This window comes from Glycine soja, chromosome 9, assembly GCF_004193775.1.
Source record: "Glycine soja cultivar W05 chromosome 9, ASM419377v2, whole genome shotgun sequence".
Lineage (NCBI taxonomy): Eukaryota > Viridiplantae > Streptophyta > Magnoliopsida > Fabales > Fabaceae > Glycine > Glycine soja.
Genome location: NC_041010.1, coordinates 1,135,342 through 1,158,322, shown reverse-complemented (window position 1 = coordinate 1,158,322; position 22,981 = coordinate 1,135,342). Strand labels below are relative to the sequence as shown.

The following is a 22,981-nucleotide window of genomic DNA, read 5'->3' as shown; positions in this document are numbered from 1 at the left end:
CTTCTTGCACTAATTTCGGGAATGTATTTTTTTTCCTTATAGTTGATAATCCCAGAAGCCAAAATTTATAATAAATATGGAATGTAATTTTACATAATTATATTTTGGAAGCCAAAAAAGGAATAAGGAAGGTAACTTGAAGATGCAGGAAACAATAATCAAATTAAATTGCAACATCAAACTTTCAAATAGAGAAGGGTCATTTAGATAGAAAAAAACAAAAAAAAGGGTCTTGTGATTTGTCCCATTTTGAGGAATATTCTCACGCTGTGCTCTGTCACAATAACTGACTTCTTATACTCCCGCAACCCTCGGCCGTGACACCAATCAATAACCACACAGACTTGATGCGGTTCCACAATTACTTAGTTCACATGCTGTCAAACAATATTTTACATGGTACATGTATATCTAGTCAAATATTTGATAACCAACAACATCGTAAAAAAATAACAATCAGCTTGCCTTGCTGTTAAAAATTCCATCATTCCAATGAAAAAAGATAGGGACACCTCTAAACTCACTAATCTGCACATTAAAGAAGCTTCACTATCATAATTGGTCCACATTTTTTTTCATCCCTTTCCAGACAGTTTACAGGTCCAATAGGATGTGAATGATGATAAGTGTGAGAAAGGGACACCAAAGGAAAAAAAAAAAAAAGGCATGCATGGACCGTGTAGCCATGCCAAAAACCTTGAGTTGTGCCTTGTTAGTGCATGTTAGGTTTGAAGTTGGAAATGCTTTGTGCGCATTCCAATATAATTCCAACGGATAAAAACAAAAACAAGAGTTCTCATCCGTTGACAAATTTTTTTGTCTCAAATGTAATTTTACACTTGAGAACTAAACATACATACACTAGTAGGTTACAGGCTCACTCACAGTAGCAGTCAAAATATTTATCCAACCAATTTTTTTGCCAAAGCCAAAAATTTTACATTTGCTTTGATGGTGGTGGTATAGATTTTGACATCAAAAGAAACTAAAAAGTAAAGCCAAAAGTGAAGCTAGCAGCCAAATCCCACATATCCAAAGTTTTTTTTTTTTTTTTCCTTTCTTAAAAGCTTTTTTCTGCTATAGGTGAGACTATCAAACTCTGAATCATCAGATCTCCCGCTTGAGGGAATATATTCCCTTCTACCAGTAAAACAAAAAACAATTCAAACTTTGTAGAGACCCAAAGTTTAGTTTTTTATATATATATATAAAAAATAACTATATATGTTGAGGGGCCCAAGACTCACATGCATGCCACATGTCAAAATCTAATTGTAGTGCTGCTTCCCTTTGGTAGCTGCTCATATAATAATATCAGTGTGTAATGTATCAGTAATATTTAATCATATAAACTATAATGATGAGTTTAATATGAATGAAGGGGGAGAGGACCACTGCATAAAACTGCTAGTTTTTATTCAAAAATACAGATAGAGCTAGCTGCATGTGGGCATGGGGTAAGTAGCTCGAACCTCTATGCATGGAGCCTCAGATCTGCTTTGTTTTTCTCTATACTTAATTTGCCCTATGCATTTGTTTAGTCAAGTGAAATTTGAAAGAAGGGTAAGTAGAAACCAAATGCAAGGGCTTGCTCAACTTGCATTGGTTTAGAAGGCCACAATAATGTCCTAAAAAGGTTAAAAAGTTTTCCATCACACAATGGTATTAGTGTATTACTAAATTTTAATTAACAAAGTGCTTCCCATAAATTATGCTAAAACTTTAATGTGTGTGTCCGTTTCTGAGATTGTGATCCAATTTCTCACGTTCCGTGGGTTGATTATTAACTCCCATTTGACACATAACGTTATCCTTAGGTGCTTATCAATTTGGGGTCCAAGATTCAAAAGTTGCAAGTCATAACTCATAACTTGCAAACTGTAATGACCCAAATTTCATTTAAAAAATTTCTCTTCCATAATAGTACTATCCAACTTGAGCATAATTGTTTTTAGTATGATTTATACTAAAAGAAAAAATCTCATTGGATAGACAATTAAAGGTTCTTTATTCTTTGGTTGGATTTGACCGAAATGGAGTTTTTAAAATTAAATGACTTGGAGAAGGACTTAGGTTTTATTTACGCAGGATACACTCTTGAGGAGAACTAAAGAATAAGTATAATTAAATCTTTAATTGAATGATTAGGGTTATTGTTAATCAAAGAATGACTAGTGCCACAAGTTTCACAACTATTCATTGTCCAATCTCCACGTTGAGTTCATGATGAAACATGTTATATCAGCCATGTTTTAAAGCTTCTTGGAGCAGTAAGTTAATTTAGATGACTATATATAGCTCTAGTTGATAACTTTGTCTAAACTAAACAAACAAAAAAGCCAAATAGATCAATGTAACTTTTAAAAGAAATAATTTTGAAATGAAATGTATACTCTCTTGTGCAACTTGAAACACAAAAGCTGACACTATTTTTTTTTATTTGAGAAAGGTGCCTTAGTTTGGTTCCACTCACTCTCAAGACATCACACGTTTCTAAACCTAGAAAAATAAAGGCAAGGAAAAATCTTATCATCATTCATTCAACATTTTCTACAAGGAAAATTAAAAAGCCTAGACATAAAAGGATATAAAATTCTCCCAAATAAAGTTTGGTTTGACCGAGGAAAAAAAACATTTTTAGGTTGGGGGAGGGTCTATAAGAAAGACGAAAGCAACTGAGAAAACAAAGTGTCTGTTTGAGAGAGGGAAAGGACCATAGAAGCGTGAAGTCCCTTTAATTTGGGACCAAAACTTAGGTACTATATTGTGGAGTCAAATACCAAAAACCCACTAATCCTTATGTTAATTCACAATCTTTCCCTTCATTGCCCCATGTGGCTATTGCTGAATGACTCTAGACAAGACACGAACCAAGAAAGTTGTCCACTACACGAGCAATAAAACAAAAAACATTGGTAAAAAAAATAAAGTCACAGTCCAAAGTTGATTTATTGTCGTTTTTGAGACACTTGGATTCTGAGTTACGTGTTCAGATTTTTTTTCCAATTTGGTGCGCAATTGCTCATACGTAACTAGTGTATGTTAGAAAAATATATTACAGGAGAGCAAAAAAAATGTATTAAAGCAAAGTAGAGAAAGAAACATTTCGTTGATATTTGAAGTGGACATTTTTGGTCTTATCCTATATAAAAAATATTATGTTAGGGGCATGTAAAATGTGTTATAAATTGACCAGTGTCGATTTTGTGGTGGGTATTTAAGGGAAGAATTATAGTGATAGCTCTCAATAAATTTGTATTCTTCTTTTAACCCTGAATCCAAATTTAGGGGAGTGGGGGTTAAAAAGATTAGTAGTTCATATTTGGACACATAAATGTGTACTTGGCCATGGTGCTTGCACATCTCATTCTGGTTGTCAAAATAAGAAAAAAAAATGGGGGGGGGGGGGGGGGGGGGGGGGGGGGGGTGGGGGGTGGTTGTGGATGTGCCAGGGTAGAGAGAGATATCTGGATGCTTTTTGGAAAGAGAGATATTTGGATTACCTGAAAACATAAAAAAAGGTTAATTAAGGTCAAGTTTTGTTTATTTATGGGGAATGTTTGGGGGAGGGGGGGTTGTTCATATGGGAAAATGAATTCCAACCACCTTCATTGTTACTATTTATGAGATTAATTTCATACTCAATTGGGACCTTATACAGTTGTGCAAAGCCCCATATATCCAGAAAATAACCCCCCTAGACCACTTTGTTAATTACTTAAACTCCATCTTCACTAATGAAATCAATTTGAGCCAAAAACCCTTGTGGGATGAAAAGCTCATTAATTAATGTAACCTATATATTTCTCTTTCTCAATTGCTAACAAATAGGGCATGAGTGATCCTTGTGTGATCCCTTGTCCCATCACAGGAATGACATTTAGAAATTGGGCCCTGCCTTGCTAGCATTGCAAAGACATTGAGAATAATTAACTTAATTGGTATTTGGTAGGATAGCACTGCAAGGCGAGGAAGGGTTTTCTTATTTACAAACCCTCCAATGAGCATTGATATAGGTTCTATTTATTTTATTTTATAGTATTTTTAGAATGAAATTAAAGCCACTTGTTTTGGTACGTACATAATGAAAAAAAAAAGTTTTATTAATGGGAATTGCAGTGAGTGACAGTGTGCAATGGCTGGTCCACCAAAACTTATAATACCCCTGGATGATTCAGTAATACACCTCTATTTTTCATTGGATCACCCAAACATTCCATCAACCGTTGGTCCATTACTTGGTGATTTTATTGACTGCAAGGGAAAGTAGCACCCATTTTAGGCAACCAAAAATCTTGATGTCGGCTTAAGTGATGGGAATTTGTATTTGCATCAAATGACGAATGCAAACATAATCATAATAACAATTATTGTCTATAGGAAAATAGAAAATTATTATCCCTTCATTTTTCTTTCTTTCTTGCGTATTTAGTTTTGCTTCTGAGTTCTGATTGATGCTTTAATTTTGGTATATTTTGGTTTTGAAGGAGGAAATATAGGGTGTAGCATGGTCCTGGCTATTAGATTCTCACACTATAGGAAACTTGTCGTCTTATTTAACCTAGTCACACCTCCTTCATTAATAACATGTGAAATCAGAATTTTTAAATGGAAATATTCAATTATTAACAAGTTAAAAAATATTTCGAGTTCAAAACTTGTTGACATAAGAACAAGTATGTCATAAAAATTCAAGCTAAGATTCAACCCATTATTTTTATTCTAATAACAGCTGTCAAATCGTCTAAAAATGCCTTTTTCATTTGTGAATGAATACCGATTTTCGCTTTAAAATAATGTAATGACCTATTTAATCGAAATATTAAGAAAGGAATTGAAGATTTTGTCATTTTAGGAAATAGGGAAATAATTGAGTTGATCCATATCCATATATACTTGCAGACACATCATTTGATGTTAATATAGTTTTTTATTATATATATATATATATATATATATATATATATATATATATATATATATATATATATATATATATATATATATAATCATATCACATACATGTAAGATATTATGCTTTATGTTAATATATAAAAAAACACCATTCAAATATTTTTAAAATAATTAAAAATTATATTGAGATATATTAAATCATGCTAAAATTATATTAATAATAATTTCAAAGATTTTTTTCAATTATACCCATAGTTAACATTTGTATTTCTAAAAAAATTATAAAGATGACAAGTTTGATATTGATATTCCCTAAACATTATTGAAAAAAATATTTTTTTAGATAAAAATAGTTTATTGTAACAAAAATATGGACATAGATAAATAGAAAATTTGTTATGGATATATTACTCGATTCCTAAAATAACAAGAGGTAGAAATATAAAATGACATTGTTTCTGGTCTTAAATATAAATAAATTTCAATTATTTAGGTATTATTTAATGAAATTATCTCTAAAATAATGTTTATTTAATAAGGTTAAAGATTTTTTTATGTTTAATATCAAATTTTAATAAAAGGTAATTTAAGAAAAATGTTTATTTATTAATTAAAAAAGACTCAATTTAACAAAGTTAATTATTTTTTGAATAAATATGAAATATGTATTTTTCTTCTTCTCATAATCAAGCCATGAAAGAGTAAATGATACTACCTTCCTCCATTCTTATTATAAGTTTCAAATTAAAAGTTTGTTTTGATTTTACTTTTTATAAAATCTAATCTAAAATGTGTTTTGTATTTTCTTAATAAAAATATTATTAATTAAAGTTATTTTTAGAATGTCGTTACAATGAGAGAAACATAAATTCTTAATGTATATTAGTTCATATGGATAATTTTTAAAAAATATATTAATTAAGTCAATTAATTAATTTTTTTAATCATTGATGAATTAATTAGTTATATTTATAATAAAGACTAGAAGTATTATAATACAATAAATTATAAAGATATAAATATGATAAATAATATACTATATTATGATAAAAATGAAAATTTAAGATGTGATAAAAAGAAGAAGAAGAAAATAAATAAAAAGGAAAAAAATAATTATTTGGGCAAAGGCATGACAGACAGGTGCAAGACCTCAGAACTGTTTAGTGATTTGGACCTCTCTTGGTTTTGGCGACAAAAAACCATTGAAATTATTGAATAAAGAAAAAAGCTTTGCTTTACCTTTGACCTCTCTCTCTCTCTCTCTCTCTCTAAGCTACCAGTACCAGGAGCTCCCTATCTACAGTGTCTCTCTCTCTCTGCAAAAGCAACGAAGCTGTGTTCTGATCCTTCAAATTAGGTACTCTTTTGTTCTCTTCGTACTTTCCCCTCTTCCAATTCTTCTCTTCCCCAACCTCTGTTTCCTCCATAACCCCTTCAAGTTTAACTCTTTTTCCATCTTGGTCTCTCTCTCTCCCTTCGGATCTGCTTCAGATTCCACTCCAAACCACCTTTCCTCATCAAGATCTATTTTTTATTCTATTCTCTCAGGATCACTCTCTTGCGCCTGATGCTTCTGGTAATTTCCCCCCCACCCCTCAATACCCTTTTGTCTCTAAAAAAAATCTCCATTTTTTGCTGGTAATTTTGACTTATACTTTATTCTTCTCTTGGTCTTCCAAGTCCAACCCTTAATGAGTTTTTGTGTTTTTGGGTTGATTCTTGTCTTGTTGGTGTTCCAGCACTGTTGAGCTTTACTAATCTGATCATGCTCTGCATGTAACTTTGCCAGGGATATAAATATATGCTTTTTATTTGCTTCATGGGTCTTAGGTTTTTATCCACTTCCTGTTCATGAATATTATGGCATGTGGCGGAGTCTGAGGTGTTGGTTGGTTGGTTAATTATCTTGTTTGTGTTTTGGTTATTTGATGATGGACTTTTGTTGTTATGTATCAGTTGGAGGGACTGTTTTGGTTTTACTTATCGATGGATCTATTTGTCTGTTGTTAAATGTGAGCCAATTTTGTTGTGATGTTATTTATTGATGTTTGAAGTGTTTGCTTAATTGATTGGTTGATGAATTTCTGTCAACATTTTATTGTTAAACTGAGAATATTATTTTTATTTTTTTTGATTCTGTGGGGAGATGGCTGACTACTTGTTTGTGATGTTGCTGCCTTTGATAGGTTGTTTGTTATTTTTGGAGACTTAAATGGATGCTAAGCCGTGGATTAGGTCAATTTGATCTCAACTGAAACTTTTTAGCATTTCTGATGGACTCGAAAACTAGTTCTAGATCTCTCCCGAAACACCATCAGAAGACAGCCGGGATTCGAACCCCTGAGACGAAAGACGCAGGGTCTTCTTTTCAGAAGATGGGGAAAACGGAGCTGGCTGCTCCTGTGGATTTATTGAAGTCTGCAGCGAACGCATCCAAGCAGAATACTGGGGAAACGGCCGAAATCAAGAAGTTAGGAGGTTTAACCCTAAAGGGGTCTGCTGATTCCTTGAGCAATAAAAGTGGTTCTGGTGCTTCCTCATATGTTCTCGACAAATCTGTTCGTGCTGCTAATGAGAATATAGGCTCACAGGAGAGCTCTATCGATCAAGACAAAAAGACGTCCGAAGACGGAAGTGTGAAGAACAGTTCTGTTTCTGCCAAAGTTAGTGATGGGGCCAGCAGTCTTGCAAAGACAAGTGGGAGTGCCAAGATCAGCAACCGAGCTGATTTTGTTGAGAGTGGTAAGAGCAGTATTTGCAGAGGAAGCACAAGCAGTGATGTGAGTGATGAGAGTACTTGTAGTAGCTTTAGTAGCACCATAAACAAACCTCACAAGGCAAATGACTTGAGATGGGAAGCTATCCAAGCAGTTCGAAGTAGAGATGGGGTGTTGGGTTTAGGTCACTTTAGATTACTGAAGAGGCTGGGTTGTGGGGATATTGGCAGTGTTTACCTCTCTGAGTTGAGTGGAACTAAATGTTACTTTGCAATGAAGGTAATGGACAAAGGGTCTCTAGCAAGTCGTAAAAAGCTACTTCGTGCTCAGACAGAACGAGAAATTCTGCAGTCTCTTGATCACCCTTTTCTCCCAACTTTGTACACCCATTTTGAGACAGAAAAATTCTCATGCTTGGTTATGGAATTCTGCCCAGGTGGTGACCTCCATACTCTTAGGCAGAAGCAACCAGGGAAGCATTTTCCTGAGCAGGCAGTAAAGTATGTTTTAAAACTCAATTTTGGTTCAGTCATATTGATTATAATACTCACTGTATTTCTTCTTTTCAATTCCCCCCTATTCTTATATTACTTGTGTGAAAACTGGATCCAATTTCAGATACAATGCTTTACTGGTTTGTTAGAGTCTACAGGGAAAGAAGCTAGATTTGAGTCTGTTTCTCAGGGTGTACAACTGCAGCATTTATATTTATATTTTACTTTTTTGAAATTTTTCTTGGGAATTCCCTTGAATATTAACGTAGGTAGTTGCAGTGGAATCATTCTTGTTTGTGCTCCCATATATCCTTATTGCTCTATTTGCTGCACTATATTGAAACAACGTAACTCTAATACTTAGATTACTTAATCCTTGTATCTGGATTAAGAACATCCATGACTATACTTAATACCTAAAGAACATCAAATATTAAGTGTAGAATCCTCCTGTGCCATGCATGCATGAAAAGTATGGGTGGAGGTTGTGATATGAGTTATTTTACATCTGAATTTGCATGTATGCATGTTTTACTTTTCATATGTTTATGATGCCTCTGGTTGTTTTATTCAAGTCCTATAAAGTCAAATATTGTTTCCCAGACAAATTCAGATATCAAATTGTGGGTATTATGTATGCTTTGATTTTTCCAAATGTCCAAAACATATACATAACCTCAAGCAGAGTAAAGTAAATCTTTGAAAACTTTTCTGTGGAAAGATAAATTAAGTGGCAATTTTAGTTGTCAATAATATTAAAACAACTCTAGGGCATCTGTGTAGTTTCCTTTATGGGGATTTTCTCCGTGCACTTGTCTTTCTATTAATGCTTAGATGCCTGAACCTCTGATTTTTTAATAAAATCTGTCAGCTTTTTAAATTAGATGTTTGATGTTCCTTAAGCCTCTTTGACATTATTTCTTTTCTTGCTTTTGAATTTTGGGTATTTTGCCCGGTTTGGAAATTATGTTATGATTGGATGCTAACCACTGCTAATTTCCTTGTAACTTGCAGATTTTATGTGGCAGAGGTCCTACTGGCTTTGGAGTATCTTCACATGCTTGGGATTGTCTACCGTGACCTTAAGCCAGAAAATGTCCTTGTTCGGGATGACGGACATATTATGCTGTCTGACTTTGACCTCTCCCTCCGATGTGCTGTTAGTCCGACCCTTGTTAAAACCTCATCCACGGATTCCGAGCCTTTAAGAAAGAATTCTGCTTACTGTGTCCAACCTGCATGTATTGAGCCCCCTTCCTGCATCCAGCCATCCTGTGTTGCTCCTACTACGTGCTTTTCACCCCGGCTCTTCTCTAGCAAATCAAAGAAAGACCGGAAGCCGAAAACTGAAATTGGTAACCAAGTGAGTCCGTTACCTGAGCTCATTGCAGAGCCTACGGATGCTCGGTCCATGTCATTTGTTGGAACTCACGAGTACTTGGCACCGGAGATCATTAAGGGTGAAGGTCACGGGAGTGCGGTTGATTGGTGGACTTTCGGGATCTTTCTATACGAGCTGTTGTTCGGTAAAACACCTTTCAAGGGATCCGGTAACCGAGCTACGTTGTTTAACGTGGTCGGTCAGCCACTGCGATTTCCAGAAGCACCCGTTGTGAGTTTTGCAGCAAGGGATCTTATAAGAGGGTTGCTTGTAAAGGAACCTCAGCACAGATTGGCTTACAAAAGAGGCGCTACCGAGATCAAGCAACACCCTTTTTTTGAAGGTGTGAATTGGGCATTGATCAGATGTGCCACCCCACCCGAGATCCCCAAGGCTGTAGAGTTTGAGAAGATACCCTCACCAGCTTCATCAAGTGGTGGTGAAAAGGCTGCTAACCATATCTCAATAGCTAATCAGAAAGGTTCTGATAATTATCTGGAGTTTGATTTCTTCTAGAGAGAGAGAGAGAGAGAGGGTGGAGACAATATATTGATTGCAAATGGTTTCTGTTAAAGAGGGGGAGGAACTGTTTTTCAATGTTTCAGGAACAGATATGATATGATGAGGAATTGTATGTTTGTTTTTGTTGGCTAATTTACAGTTTCAAATTTGTATGGCATTATTAATGCATGGCTTCTCTCTCTGTCATCTAAAAAAAAAAGGCAACATTTCAACACTGCCTGCCAAATGCCAATGCACTACTAGGAATTCCAACCAGCCAATGGTGGTAAGTATGCAAATTGTGGAAAATGGAGCACATGGGCATCAAACAAAATTGCAGATTTACTATATCTTTATTTTCTTTGAAAACAAGTGTCATGTCATCACAAGAGGACATTTTTTCTGCCTAGAAATTCACCATTTGCCTGAACGCACCGTCATAGAATCTAAATCCAAAAATCAATTAAAATGCAGAAATAGTCGATTTGTGTTTTTTTTTTTTTTGCTATTATGGCAATATGATCAGTAAGATTTTTCTTTCCATGACCATTACTTTTAGTTGACCAATTTGTATCCTCTCTTCTCATGGTAAAGTTCCTCCTAGAAATGAATGTAAGATATGCTTACGCTAATTATACACATTTTATTTTAGACATTATATGCTCATCCACCCAAAAAAGAATTTCATGCCAATTAGGCTTTTCTTTTTTCTTCTTTCTTCTTTCTCGAGCATGGATTGGTGGTAAATTGTCAGATGACGATTTAATAAATTTTAGACAAGTAAATGTGTTTGTTTTATCAAAATAATTAAACGTGAAAAATAAAAGAAGATAAAATGTATTAATAATCGTAGATTACAAAATCAATTATTGAGATTATAATTTCGTTATGCATTTAATTGATATATTTGATTTTTATCGCAATTTCAGGCATTGATAAGCAAGTTAATGATTGTAAATGTAGTTTATCCATTGGAGTGCACTCTTTCACTGGAGGGTTCAGATCCTAAAATAATAATATTGTATCAGTTATATTCTTATTTTTACTTAATTTACAGTTATTTTATATATTTATCATCATAAAATTAAGGAGACAAATGAAAAAATTATTTTATAAAAACGAATAAAAAGGTATAATAGGGAATTAAATAATTTTAATAAAAAAGGAGAATAGTACTAATTTTATTTCTTAGTTTATTTTTAAAAATTTTAAAGGACACTTAAAACTTAAAAAGGAGCCGATGCAGTAGTACATTGTAGGTTGTAGCTTTTATGTTCTATTTATTCTATTAATGTATAAGGGCTTGAAGGTAGGTAAAATATATCCTTTCAACCATAAAATTTGCTTTATATTAACTTTAATTTCTTCTATATCAAAGTAATATATTGGGTACTCATAAAAAAAAAGTAATATATTGGATGATATGTCATGCGAAGAAAAATAAACAAACTAATGTAAACAGTCGTGTTTTTTTTTTTTCTGAATGAAAATATAACAATCTTGAATATAGCCTTAAGATACCTAAAATAAAATAAATAATCTTATTCTATAATTTTCTGTAAAAACAGATTAAACTCTGCTACAATTTAATGTCAAATTCATATACCCTTGAGTGCTTGACCATTCGAAATGCAGATTATTTAAATTATAATTAAAGAGCCTTTCCTTAAAACTGTGGTATTGATTACCATCGACACTTCCTGCCTCTACTTTTTAGAAAAGAAGTTGTATCAACTTACTTTTAGAAAAAAATAGTACAAATTGCTTTACGCTCTTGTTCATTTATGTTTCTAAATAAGGGGTACAAATGTGAAAAAATAACACACAATTTCCTAGTACATTTCAATTCAATACTTTGTTAATCCAATTTTCTACTCTCCCATTTAAACATTCAACTTATTCCACCAAACTAGTCTCTACCTATCGCTCCTAAAGTTGCTCTTGTTCTAGCCTCGTTCTCTTTAGCCAAACCTAGTTCTATGCCCCATCAATGAATGTTTATTGACTTTGAAATTGATTTGCTGTTGTTACGTGTGGGTGGTTAACATCTATGTTTGCCGTAGAAATGAAGGAGCTAGCTAATAGATTTACACACAAACAAAAAACAAAGCTTGTTGAATAAAAAGTCTACAGCATTAAGTCAATATTTGGTTTAATCAAAGAGTTGAACTTCAGTCTCTTTCTAAATTGTTAGCAAATTGTTGTGACATAAATCACTATTAAACTAAGGTTTAGTTTATGGACATGCGTGCAATGCACAAATTGCTTGAAATAGAGTGATTGATACGCGGGAGGAGTTTGAAGAGACTACACATAAAAGCCTTTGGATTTTGAGAATGGAGGTTTGGTTATGAAAGGTGTCGCGGCCCATCACGAAACTAGTCACAAGCCTTTTTTAGTCCATTTAAGCGAACATGCAAATCTTATCAAATGTGTGTTTTTTCTTCTTCTATTTTATTAAATGTTTTTAAATCCTAACTATGCCAATTAGTCTATAACGAGGAGAACAACAAGGTCAAACACAGTTGAGAGTGACAACCTCAAATATTTTAATAAGAGTTTGATCCTTTAATTGTATGTATGAATTTTTTTTTTGTTTAAAGACACAACTTACTTCGATTATCATTATATCTAAAGGAAATGATTAATCTTATCACTTTCAATTAAGAAAATATCTTACTTTAAAAGAAAAAGAGTATTATATAACAATGAGTGTTATCAAGTAACAACACATTATCTAACATTTTTTAATTTATTAAAATTTGTTGAAAACTATAAAATAAGAAAAGATAATCATTATAAATATAATCTGTAAGTTACAATTAAGACTAGAGACCTTTACATATTTAGATATGTGTAATCCTTAATTTTTTTTAAACTGATAGAAACAGGTGACTTAAGGTCAATACTCACATTCTTCATAATTTATGATCCAACTAACAATTAAGTGCATGTTAAAAAAAAATCACCTAGGGAAGTGTGTTCAAAGCTGGAAACTCAGTTTGTTTCCGTATCCGTATCCAATTAGGCCCTAAGTTCTAGGGTGTTTGCAAAGATATTTTCATCTCAAGTTCAGCACATTCCAAACCAGATTCTGCGTTCTTTCACGCACGTATTTTCATCTCAAGCTCTTGCATGTATGTTGCGCATGTATATTTACAATTTCTAGGCTCTGCAACTAGCACACGTTACAGCAATATATTACCATAGAATACTTGCAACCCAAATGCCCACATGGAAGATCGTGCATCACATGCTGATCATTATTCAGAATGAATAACTGTATTAAGAATCCTGTTGTATATACAACTGTATAATTATACATTCTCACTGATATTAGCTCTTTAAACTCAGATTATCACTTACGACATTTTTTTTATAGCCTCCTCTCATTCTCTATACCTATACATTTTCTCTCTCTCTCTCTCTCTTCAGTTATTTTTAACACCTTTTATTAGTAATATAACCACCTTTTTAGAGTATAGGCTATCTCCTGAGTAACGTAATATGTACATTGCAATGCTATATTCAGTGGTCTCGTTTGAATTAAAAGGATCTCACTTTGAAATAATGAAATAAGACATGTTTTATGACTACACAAGTTGTGTGTGAACTGTGAAGCATGTTCATTCCTAGTCTAACAATTGGGTCAACGAAGAAAGAAGAGTTACTATACAAATTCAATGATCAAAATCTTGGTCTAAATAACCATATAGGATTGGGCACAAAACACATAAGAGGAACAAAACCACAGGATTCATTTTCTTCTGGTGCTCTGGAACTGTTAAGTCACTGGAACATGATGAGTTGCAACCAATCATTTGATCAATCACTTCTTTTCCATCGCATATTATTTTAATATCACAGATTTCTGGTGCATTCTTGAGGGCCTTATCTGCTATGGCATTTCGCCTTCTAGAGACGGATTTGCTACTCATCCCAATAATAAAATGTGACATATTAGTAAAAGGCTATTGTTATTAATTTAATTTCAGATATTGCAGGGCATGGTACCTTAAATTAGATTTGGTAATTCCGATCACCAATTTCCTTATACTATGATCTCTAACATTGTCAGTTATAGTTTTGGCAATGTTGTCACCCTCAGTAAGTATAATCTCCACCTTAACCTGTATGTTATTACCATTATCTGCAATTAATATTCAATATAGAAAAGTTTCTCAGAAGCAAAAGTCACTCGATCCAATTTAGTTCTCACACTGATCACATCCGTCTCTCAAAAAAAACCACTTGGCTCAATTTAGTTTTTAAAGAAAAAAAAAAGCACTAAATAATTCTGCAACATTACAAAGTGAATAGTCCATTACTCATCTACCTCCAATTTTCAATACATAATTTGCCTATAAAAAAAATTAACTGTATCAATTTACCTTAAAAAATGTGACTCACATTATTTAAAAAAATATTAACTAAAACAGATAAAAGATCTAAATTGTCCCACATTTGTCATTTTGAGAGACTATTTGGTAACCTTTTTTTTTTTCTTCAAAGACTAAATTGGTATTGTGTCTGTGTTAGATTTCCTAACCTTTGAATCAAGGCACAATTCAATGAACTTTTGAAGGAACACTTTTGTCTTGCTTTTCCGTTGTGTCAAGTGAAAGTTAACATACTCTGGATTTACATGACTCCTTGGAAATTTTCCAATTGCCATCAAACATCAAAAGCAATACAGTCAAGCAAACAAAGTCAATTAAATTAGTGGCTTCATTAATTAAAATGTAAACAACCACTTCATTATTCCGTTGACTTTAGTATTTTTGTCTATCAAAATGGTAACAACCATGTTATTCATTCCTTGCACCAACGACAAGTAACCAATCTTGTTGGAGGAAAATTATTACATGACACATGATCATGACCATTACATGATATAATCTTGACTAATCTTTATGTGGCATGTGATATACTACCGAAATTTTTAATTTTCAACAAAATTAATTATACTAAATATTACATGTCATATCATGTGAAGATTGATTGAGACTGTGATAATCTTGAATCATATAATAATTTCTCCTTATACAAATCATAAGAACATAAATCAAATGGACTTGGGACGAGCCTAATTTCGGGGAAAACGAGTAAGAGATAGACAGTGGTAGAGGGTGTCAGAGCATGATTCAAAGTCCATAAAAGTGCTTCCATGCTTGATTCTCCAACGTGGTCAACTGCCACATGAACAACATCTTTGTCGTTGATGTGAATATCAGAAAGGAACACACTGCTCTCGAAGTTTTCTTCTGATATTGTATCCAAATATGGCTCCTTAAGATTGATCTCAAATAGCTCCTCTGAATCTTCACTTGGTTTCCCCTGAATATAATAAAACAATGTACACTCTAAATCACCTTAATAGCCTCCGGTAGCCAGTGACAGTTGTTACAGAAACTTTCTAATGGCACTACCCTTTTGATAAGTACACTCAAATCTTCCTTTTTAAATTTTAAATATCCATTATATCCTTTCTTTCATCTCTCACACCTTCTCTCTTTAACACGTAGGCATTAGTATATATATATAACTAAGCCAGATACCTCTATTTAAAGTCAAATCACATACACACGTTAATATAAACTAAATGATGATGCCGTCTCTTTCATATGGGAGATTAGATAACGACTAAATTGGATACTTGCGTTAATTAATTATATTTTTATTTTTAAGCTAATAATTGATCATATGTGTACCTGTACGCTAGGGTTTTATTATTGGGTTTTGTTTTGGGCTTGGAAATGGAATTATGTTTCCATTATGATTAGTTTTTTATATTTAAATTTTCTAAAGAATGAGAGTATATCATTATAATTTTTGGTTGATTAATAAGTCTATTTTGACATCTCTCAATAGAAATAATAATCATAAGTAAATTTAGAAGAGCTCTGAAGGAAAAAAAAAAGTAATTCATAGGTGACAATGATAATAATAATTATAATGACAAAGTGGTAATGTTGCTACCAGTGATAATGATAGTAGCTCTAGAAATGGAAGAGTGAATAGCAATAACAATAATTATAGTGAAATAATAATGGGGTAAGAAATTTGGTGGTGACAATAGAAGTCACATATTACACATTATGAGTTAAACACATTTTTTATCACATGAGAAATTCTTAATCAAATATACAATATATAATGTTTAAGATGAAGACAAGATATTTATCTTTATTAAAACAATTTTAAAAACATAATGTATGGCGATTTTTAACTCAAAATTTAGATTAACAAATAATATTTTAAAATACATTTTGTGACAAATTTAAACTCCTAAAATCCAGTAAAACAAAATAATTAAAAAACCAATTATAAGTATGTATTATATTTTTTTGTCTATTTATTTTAATTAACCAATTATATATATATATATATATCATAATTTTAATTATTTTTTATTAAATTTTTTAAATTTAAGTTAAATTAAATAAAACCTATATACTATAGAATATTTCCAGTTTTGTTTGGGATTTTACCAAATGTGGAAGCCGGCCACGATGTAGATGGCACAAATAATTCAAAATAATTAAAAGCATTTTTTTAGAGAATTTAAAAGCATTTTAATAACCATAAAACCATTGACATGGCGTTATAAATATGGAAACATTGAAAATCATGACATTATTAAAAATGTTTTCTTTAAGTTAATATCTTTCCTTTTCTTTAAGCGTAATATTTTTTTTTCCAGTGGTCGCACAAATATATCTTATCAAAACTCTCACAATTAGATTGACCCCAGCGGTTTTACCCACAATATTACAGGTCCACCTATATATGAAAAAGGTTACCTAAATGCATTTGAAAATAAATGTTAAGGGCAAAATTGTGATTAGAAATAAGATAAGCCAACCAATGCACTTTTATTTTTATTTTTATGGTAGCTTAGACGAGTTTGTCAAAAATCATGTTCTAATTATTTTCAGCATATAACAAGCAGATCAAATAATCATCTAAAATCCATGGGAAGTCTTAAGCGATGGGACACTGAGTGTAACGTACATAATAAACTAACAATATATTTTTTATCAACAAATATTAGGTTATTAGTTTTGTTAAAAATATCAGTTCAAGATATTCCAACCCGAGAACTCTCCTCTCCTCCTTTCTCCCTTTCCCAACCACATTTTGTTCCAAAATTTACTCCATTTCAATAGAGCTATCTACAACATACAATCTGAAGCAAAAACTTCACATCTTTCATAGTTAATCGACTTTAGCCTGCAGTTCTTATTTACAATAAGGACTACCTTAAAAACATTAGCAGCCCAACCATAAGTTACATAAACTTGTGTCATGTTCTATGAAACACTTCATTTTTCATCAACACTGCTGTTGGTTTTTCAAAGTCTAAAATTAATCTAAAACCAACATTCATTGAGGGAACTATTCCCTATGCTGCAATTCTGTGACCCTGTGATTATGTAAAGCTTTGGCTTAAAAGTTGAAACAAACACATGAAGCATTTTGCTGATGCTTGTTTTTCTGGGACATGGAAGGATCAGTAGTAATGGCACGAGCTATCTGTTCATTCACTTCTTTTCCTTCACATACAATGCTCACCTTGCAACTTTCTGGAGCATTCTGAAGTACCTGATCAGCTATGCCACTCCCTTTCCTTGATCTCAGTTTTCTGGGCAACCAAAATGTAAGTGGTTCTAATAATAAAAAAAATGCTTATTTTATGTAGGCATAAACTGAAGTTCTAATGAGATACATTGATGGTGTGGTCAGTATTCTACCTTATTTGGGATTTGTTGGCTCCAATCACTAGTTTTTTTATTTGAAGAATTGGAATAAGGTCAATGATAGCCTTTGCAATCAGGTCACTCTCAATCAGGATGGTGTCCACCTTAACCTGCTTGATATTTTTCTCACTTCAAGTCTTGGTTTTTGGTGAAATTGGAAAGTACTTCCATTGTAGTTGTAGAGTCAGTACCTTGGAAGCAGAGCATAATTGGAGGAATTTGTTTAGAAGCTCTCTCCTGTTGCCTCTTTCTTGAGCCATATAGCTCTCTACCTGCTCAGGACTCACTTGGTCCTTTGGAATCATTCCCACCCCCACTGTCATCACAGAAACACAGTGATAAGACACATTCACAAACACAGAGATGCATATGGTTACTTAGAAATAACATTCATACTTCAACTTGAGGAAATTCCTATTTGCATTTTTAGAAAGGAAAAGTCTAATATGAAGAATTCCACACATGGGTTTTGACTTTTTGTTCTAAAATTCGCAATCCTTCAATCATTGACTCTTGAATCATTATAACCTCTAAGCCCTCAAAATTGATTCCCGGGTTAAACTGAAGAAAACCAAATGAAAATACAAAAATAAAAAATTATGAAGTAAACTTGGTGACCTTATCAAACTATCAACCATTTTATATATGATATATCCCTTGATCCTTAGAGGAAATAATTTTTTGTGGTCTTAAAAACAACATGGTGGTTAAGACCTCAACCTCACAGGTAGACCTACCATATAAACAAAAGAAAAAAAAAGTGATTGAAAATTTACAATCTAAAATTCCAAAACAACAAAATAAATAAATAAAAGGGGCATGGGAAAATAGGAAGAGAAGTTACATGGATTCGGAAGGAGCTTGATCTCAGGGAAAACGTGTATGATAAAGAGCATGGTAGAAGGAGTGGCCAAGTTGTTGAGGGTCCATGCCAAGGCCTCCGTGCTACTCTGGCTCTTACCAACAGCCACATAAACAGTGTCATCATCATCCTCGTTCTCTTCTTCACCAATGGTGACCATAGGATTAGGACCATCATTATTCAAGTGCAAGTGTGAAGAATTCTCTTCCTCTATCTCACTCACACTGCTGCTCATGCCATAGTAGTTGTCTTCCACAGACAAAGACATTTATATCAGTGAACACTTGTTACGAGTGAAAGGGCACTAAATACTAATAGTAGTAGTTGGCTTTAGAAGAGAGTGCTAACCATATGTGACTGAGAGGGTTGAAGGTGTAAATGAATACTTGGAAAGAGAAAGTGATATAAATGAGAGAGAGAGAGAGAGAGAGGACAATGTATGGAGTTGAATAGTAGCACCGGCCTCGGGACAAATTTGAGGATGTGAAAAGTCATGTGGTTCGTGGACTAGGAAATTTAGAGTTTGAACATCAACTTGACTTTTATTTTTGTGGTGATGGTCCCAAATGTGTTGCATAATAAGATATTTTGGAGATTAAAACACTATTTTTTGGAGGGTCATTTGGGACATTAATGTAAAGTAAAATTAATGATTAATTTTTATTGAATAAATTGATCATTTTAATAATTTTTTATTCATAAAATTCAAGAATCTCTTATTTAAGAGAACTAAATTTAATATCACTTGGATCATTATTTTTATCTTGAATTATTAGTTCTTAACAAATAAAAAATATTATGTTTATATTTGAAAAATAAAAATAATGATAATTAATTTAATTATTAAAATAAGACTAAAGTTGTTTATATTTTCATCTTTAAAGAATGAAATAAATAATCTTTACATCTTAAAAGACTCATTCAATCAATTTCAATTTTTTTAAGAATTAAGATAATGTTTGACTCGTATTTTAAATCTTCAATACGGTTCCTTGTCCTTTAAAAAAAAAAACACTCAACATATTATAATGTGACAAAGTCAAATCAATCAGAGTATTTTACTTGTGTTTATTGAAAACGTCGACTTTTTTTAAATAACAAATTTCTCATACCTCATGGCTAGCTAGGATGTGTCACGCGTGCAAAGATAAATATATAAGGTTAAATTGCAATTCTGACCTAATTTAATTCTTGATTTTTAATTTTAATTTTGTAATTTTTTTCTATAATTTTATTCTTCAAATTTTAGAAAATATAAAATTTTAGTTCAATAATCAATTTTACATAAGTTCACTTCACGGTACTTATTTAGGCTCAGGAAGAGATGGAAGACGTAAAGTAATTAAAGATTTCACTCTCATTCCCATTTTGGCAAAGCAAAAAATAAAATGGTTAGTTTCAGCAACAATGAAACTAACCATTTTTATGATTTATAAAAGAGGATCAACAAATTAAACCATAAGTTCCCCCCATGTCCCTAAAGTAAAGAACCCATTGTATATTTGTATGCACTTTGTGCGTCATTTCTTTTCATTTTTGAATTTATGCACTGGAAGGTCACTGCTTCAAACACAACTAGAGCTGAATCGGAACAAGGAATTGTACATTTCCAACACAAAAACACTAGAGATGAATCCAAATAAACAGAAACAATCCAGGCTAGAAATAATAGTAAAAATAATAGAAGAATTAGATTGATGGAAAGTTGGGAATGTTTTTCGTTCATAAATGAATAATTTACTTGAAAATGGTTAAAGGTGAGAAAAGTGTAGTGACCAAGAGGTGAAGAAAAGATATGACGAGAGTGAGAATGAGATAACAAAGTTGATTTCTGGCTTATCAGATCATGCCAAACTTTGAAATAATCTAGGCCAGGCCTTAAAAATTGGTCCATAACGGGTAAAAGCCCATATTTAATTTAATAATTACATTGATAAAATTATATTCATAAAAGTTAATTAAAAGTGTAACTTTATAGACTTTCACGAGCAAGCCATAGGCTAGAGAAGGTAGGTATATATGTGACTTACATACTAGGAAAAAATAATAAATTAATAATTAATATTGAGTCATTAAATTAATCCAACTAATATTCTAACTAACCTAATTTTTACTTTGCTGAACTTCTAACTAACCTAATCATATCAAGTTACCAACAACTTGACAATTTACCATAAAACATTTTGATTTAAAAATAAACTTTTATATATGTCAAATTATATATATTTTTTATATATCAATTATTTGAAGTTATATTGCAATACAACAACTTTTTTTTTAAGTTGTAAAGAACAACTTAAAAAATAATTTAATTTTGTCAAAGAATATCTTTTGACCAATTAAAGAGTTAAATTAGTCCAAATACGTGCATAGGCAAGAACCGTCTTTGAGCCTTACACTAAAAGATATAGCAGGTGCAATAAAAATAGGGATGAAATATGTTAGGTTAAGTTTTACGCTATTCATCAAAAAATCTTTTAAATTTGATAAGTTAGTTTAAGTAAATATAAACAATATTTTATTACTATTTTAATCTTTTATAATGTATCAATATCATGTATTTATTTATTTTTTAAAATATATATCAAACATGTTAACCTACATAAAAAATTCTATATATAAGCTTATTTAAAAGATAATTTTTTATCTTATTTAAAAATTTGATTTCAAAATATGCTTTTAAATAAGTTATTATGAATATAACACTAAATATGAATTAAAATAGATTTATATCTCATAAACAAATAAACTTTAATTTTTATAAAACCTAACTTCCGTAACTTACTCATGTCCCGTGTCATGAATAATACTGATAAGAGACGAAAAGCCTTTTATTGTTTTCTCTTCATATATATAGTTAAGGACACTAGTTAAAGAATTAAAGGTAATTTTTTCATTAGAAATATTAATAATGTAATTTATCGTGAATTTTCAATGTAATTTTCTTAAAAAATATTATTAATTTCTTTTAGTAAGATCCTTTATTAAAAGTAAAAGTTGCATTAGATTAGATGGTCGAGAGTTATCTCGATACGTGCTGCTTTTTATTTATGTGAGATATGTTCCTTTTTAGTGCAACTTTCTTTTTGGACAAAAAAAAGTGCAACCTTTTATATCGTATTCAATTTTCTTAATTCGATAATTAATAATTAATAAGGTGCATGACTTCTAGCAGTCACTTAATTGAGTGGAGCATGATCACGTAATCACTTGTTTGTTCTGTGGAACCTGCGTATGCATGCAGTTGTTGGAGAACGAGCGACCATTCAATTTACAACAAGGTTTGAAAAATACTACTCTTACATACTCCACCGGATATCTTCACTTATGTGTAGCTACTGTTATGGAAAGATATTAAATTAATTTTCCTATAACATGTATAAATCTATCGGATTTCTTATACTTAAACATAGGTATTTAACGAAAGAGATTTAGATAAGTTGATTGAATATAATGTATGAGATGTTATAAAATACATGGGGACATATCTTAACAAAAGAGAGAAGACATGCAAGAAACTGACAACGAGACAAGATGAGTGTTTTTCTTGTGAAGAGAGAGCGTTTTGTCATTTGTGTATAAAGACAGAAGAGATATCATTTCATAAAGAAAAAAAATTTGAACAAAATTAAAGTTTGATTCATTGAGGTTGAAGATGACTAAGAAAAAGAGAATGAACATGCGACAGTGCATTGAGATTTAAGGATTCTTATATTTTTTTATACAATTCATGATGTATTAAATATGTAAAATAATTTTATATTATCATTCAATTATAAATTGACATATATGATAAATTTATTAATTTTTATAAAATTATTTTATAGTATCGTTTTATCACCATGAAACTCATAATTCACACCTATTAATATTATGGTCAATCATTTATTTATAAGGGTAAAAATATAATTTCACATCAATATGAATTTATTTAATAGAGATATAAAATCACTCCAATAGCTTATTGTTGTAGACCTGGCTTAATCTAGGCTAAACTAAGATCAATGACAAGAGATCATCTAATTATGACCTCAATTGTTTGGCTAGAATATAAAGCCCTTATAAGAACATGGTGACTCCCCCTCTTTCTGACTAGGAATATGGGCATCAAAACTTTGAAGTGGACTAAATCGACTAACAAATTAATATAAGAGACTTATGAAAAACGTACGGAAACGCTTTTTATGCAAGAGAAAAGATTCTTATTTTCTAGAACTACTTTCGATTTTATATCCACAGAAAAAATAATTGAAGATTAGGACTTTATAACAACCTTTAGGCATTTCTTCCTAAAAAAAAAAAAGCAGAGGGATTTCTAGTGCCATATTTAAATTTGAATTTAATGAGAAAGA

The 22,981-nt window shown here is 31.7% G+C and overlaps 2 protein-coding genes and 1 pseudogene across 5 annotated transcripts; 1 reads left to right on the top strand and 2 right to left on the bottom strand.

Moving 5' to 3' along the window:
- Nucleotides 1–6,135: 6,135 nt before the first annotated feature.
- On the top strand, nucleotides 6,136–10,192 carry LOC114367069 (serine/threonine-protein kinase D6PKL2-like). Of its 3 annotated transcripts, XM_028324160.1 has the most exons (4): nucleotides 6,146–6,271; nucleotides 6,406–6,490; nucleotides 7,101–8,131; nucleotides 9,140–10,022. In XM_028324160.1, exons 3-4 carry the CDS (start codon nucleotides 7,188–7,190, stop codon nucleotides 10,020–10,022), a joined length of 1,827 nt encoding a protein of 608 aa, XP_028179961.1. In that variant the 5' UTR covers nucleotides 6,146–6,271; nucleotides 6,406–6,490; nucleotides 7,101–7,187. The 3 variants fall into 3 exon arrangements, with proteins under 3 accessions (XP_028179959.1, XP_028179961.1, XP_028179960.1); XM_028324158.1 differs by lacking the exon at nucleotides 6,406–6,490 and having other exon boundaries at nucleotides 6,136–6,271; nucleotides 9,140–10,192; XM_028324159.1 differs by lacking the exon at nucleotides 6,146–6,271 and having other exon boundaries at nucleotides 6,278–6,490.
- A 3,502-nt stretch (nucleotides 10,193–13,694) lies between these two features.
- On the bottom strand, nucleotides 13,695–17,317 carry LOC114367709 (annotated as a pseudogene).
- On the bottom strand, nucleotides 17,198–19,071 carry LOC114425875 (U-box domain-containing protein 35-like). Of its 2 annotated transcripts, none has more exons than XM_028392838.1 (4): nucleotides 18,612–19,058; nucleotides 17,959–18,083; nucleotides 17,762–17,877; nucleotides 17,198–17,652 (listed from the first exon to the last, which is right to left on the bottom strand). In XM_028392838.1, the coding sequence occupies exons 1-4, from the start codon at nucleotides 18,895–18,897 to the stop codon at nucleotides 17,457–17,459; spliced, it is 723 nt and encodes a 240-aa protein (XP_028248639.1). In that variant the 5' UTR covers nucleotides 18,898–19,058; the 3' UTR covers nucleotides 17,198–17,456. The 2 variants fall into 2 exon arrangements, with proteins under 2 accessions (XP_028248639.1, XP_028248640.1); XM_028392839.1 differs by having other exon boundaries at nucleotides 17,522–17,677; nucleotides 18,612–19,071.
- Between the last annotated feature and the right edge of the window lie 3,910 nt (nucleotides 19,072–22,981).

Bases quoted from the DNA above. Each gene is read 5' to 3' on its own strand.
- LOC114425875 (XM_028392838.1), bottom strand. From the start codon at position 18,897: ATGTCTTTGTCTGTGGAAGACAACTACTATGGCATGAGCAGCAGTGTG. The intron at 18,084-18,611 runs GTAACTTCTCTT...CTGTGATGACAG, and splicing joins CAAGCTCCTTCCGAATCCAT to TGGGGGTGGGAATGATTCCA. The intron at 17,653-17,761 runs GTAGAATACTGA...TTGGTTGCCCAG, and splicing joins GCCAACAAATCCCAAATAAG to AAAACTGAGATCAAGGAAAG.
- LOC114367069 (XM_028324158.1), top strand. From the start codon at position 7,188: ATGGACTCGAAAACTAGTTCTAGATCTCTCCCGAAACACCATCAGAAG. The intron at 8,132-9,139 runs GTATGTTTTAAA...TGTAACTTGCAG, and splicing joins TTTCCTGAGCAGGCAGTAAA to ATTTTATGTGGCAGAGGTCC.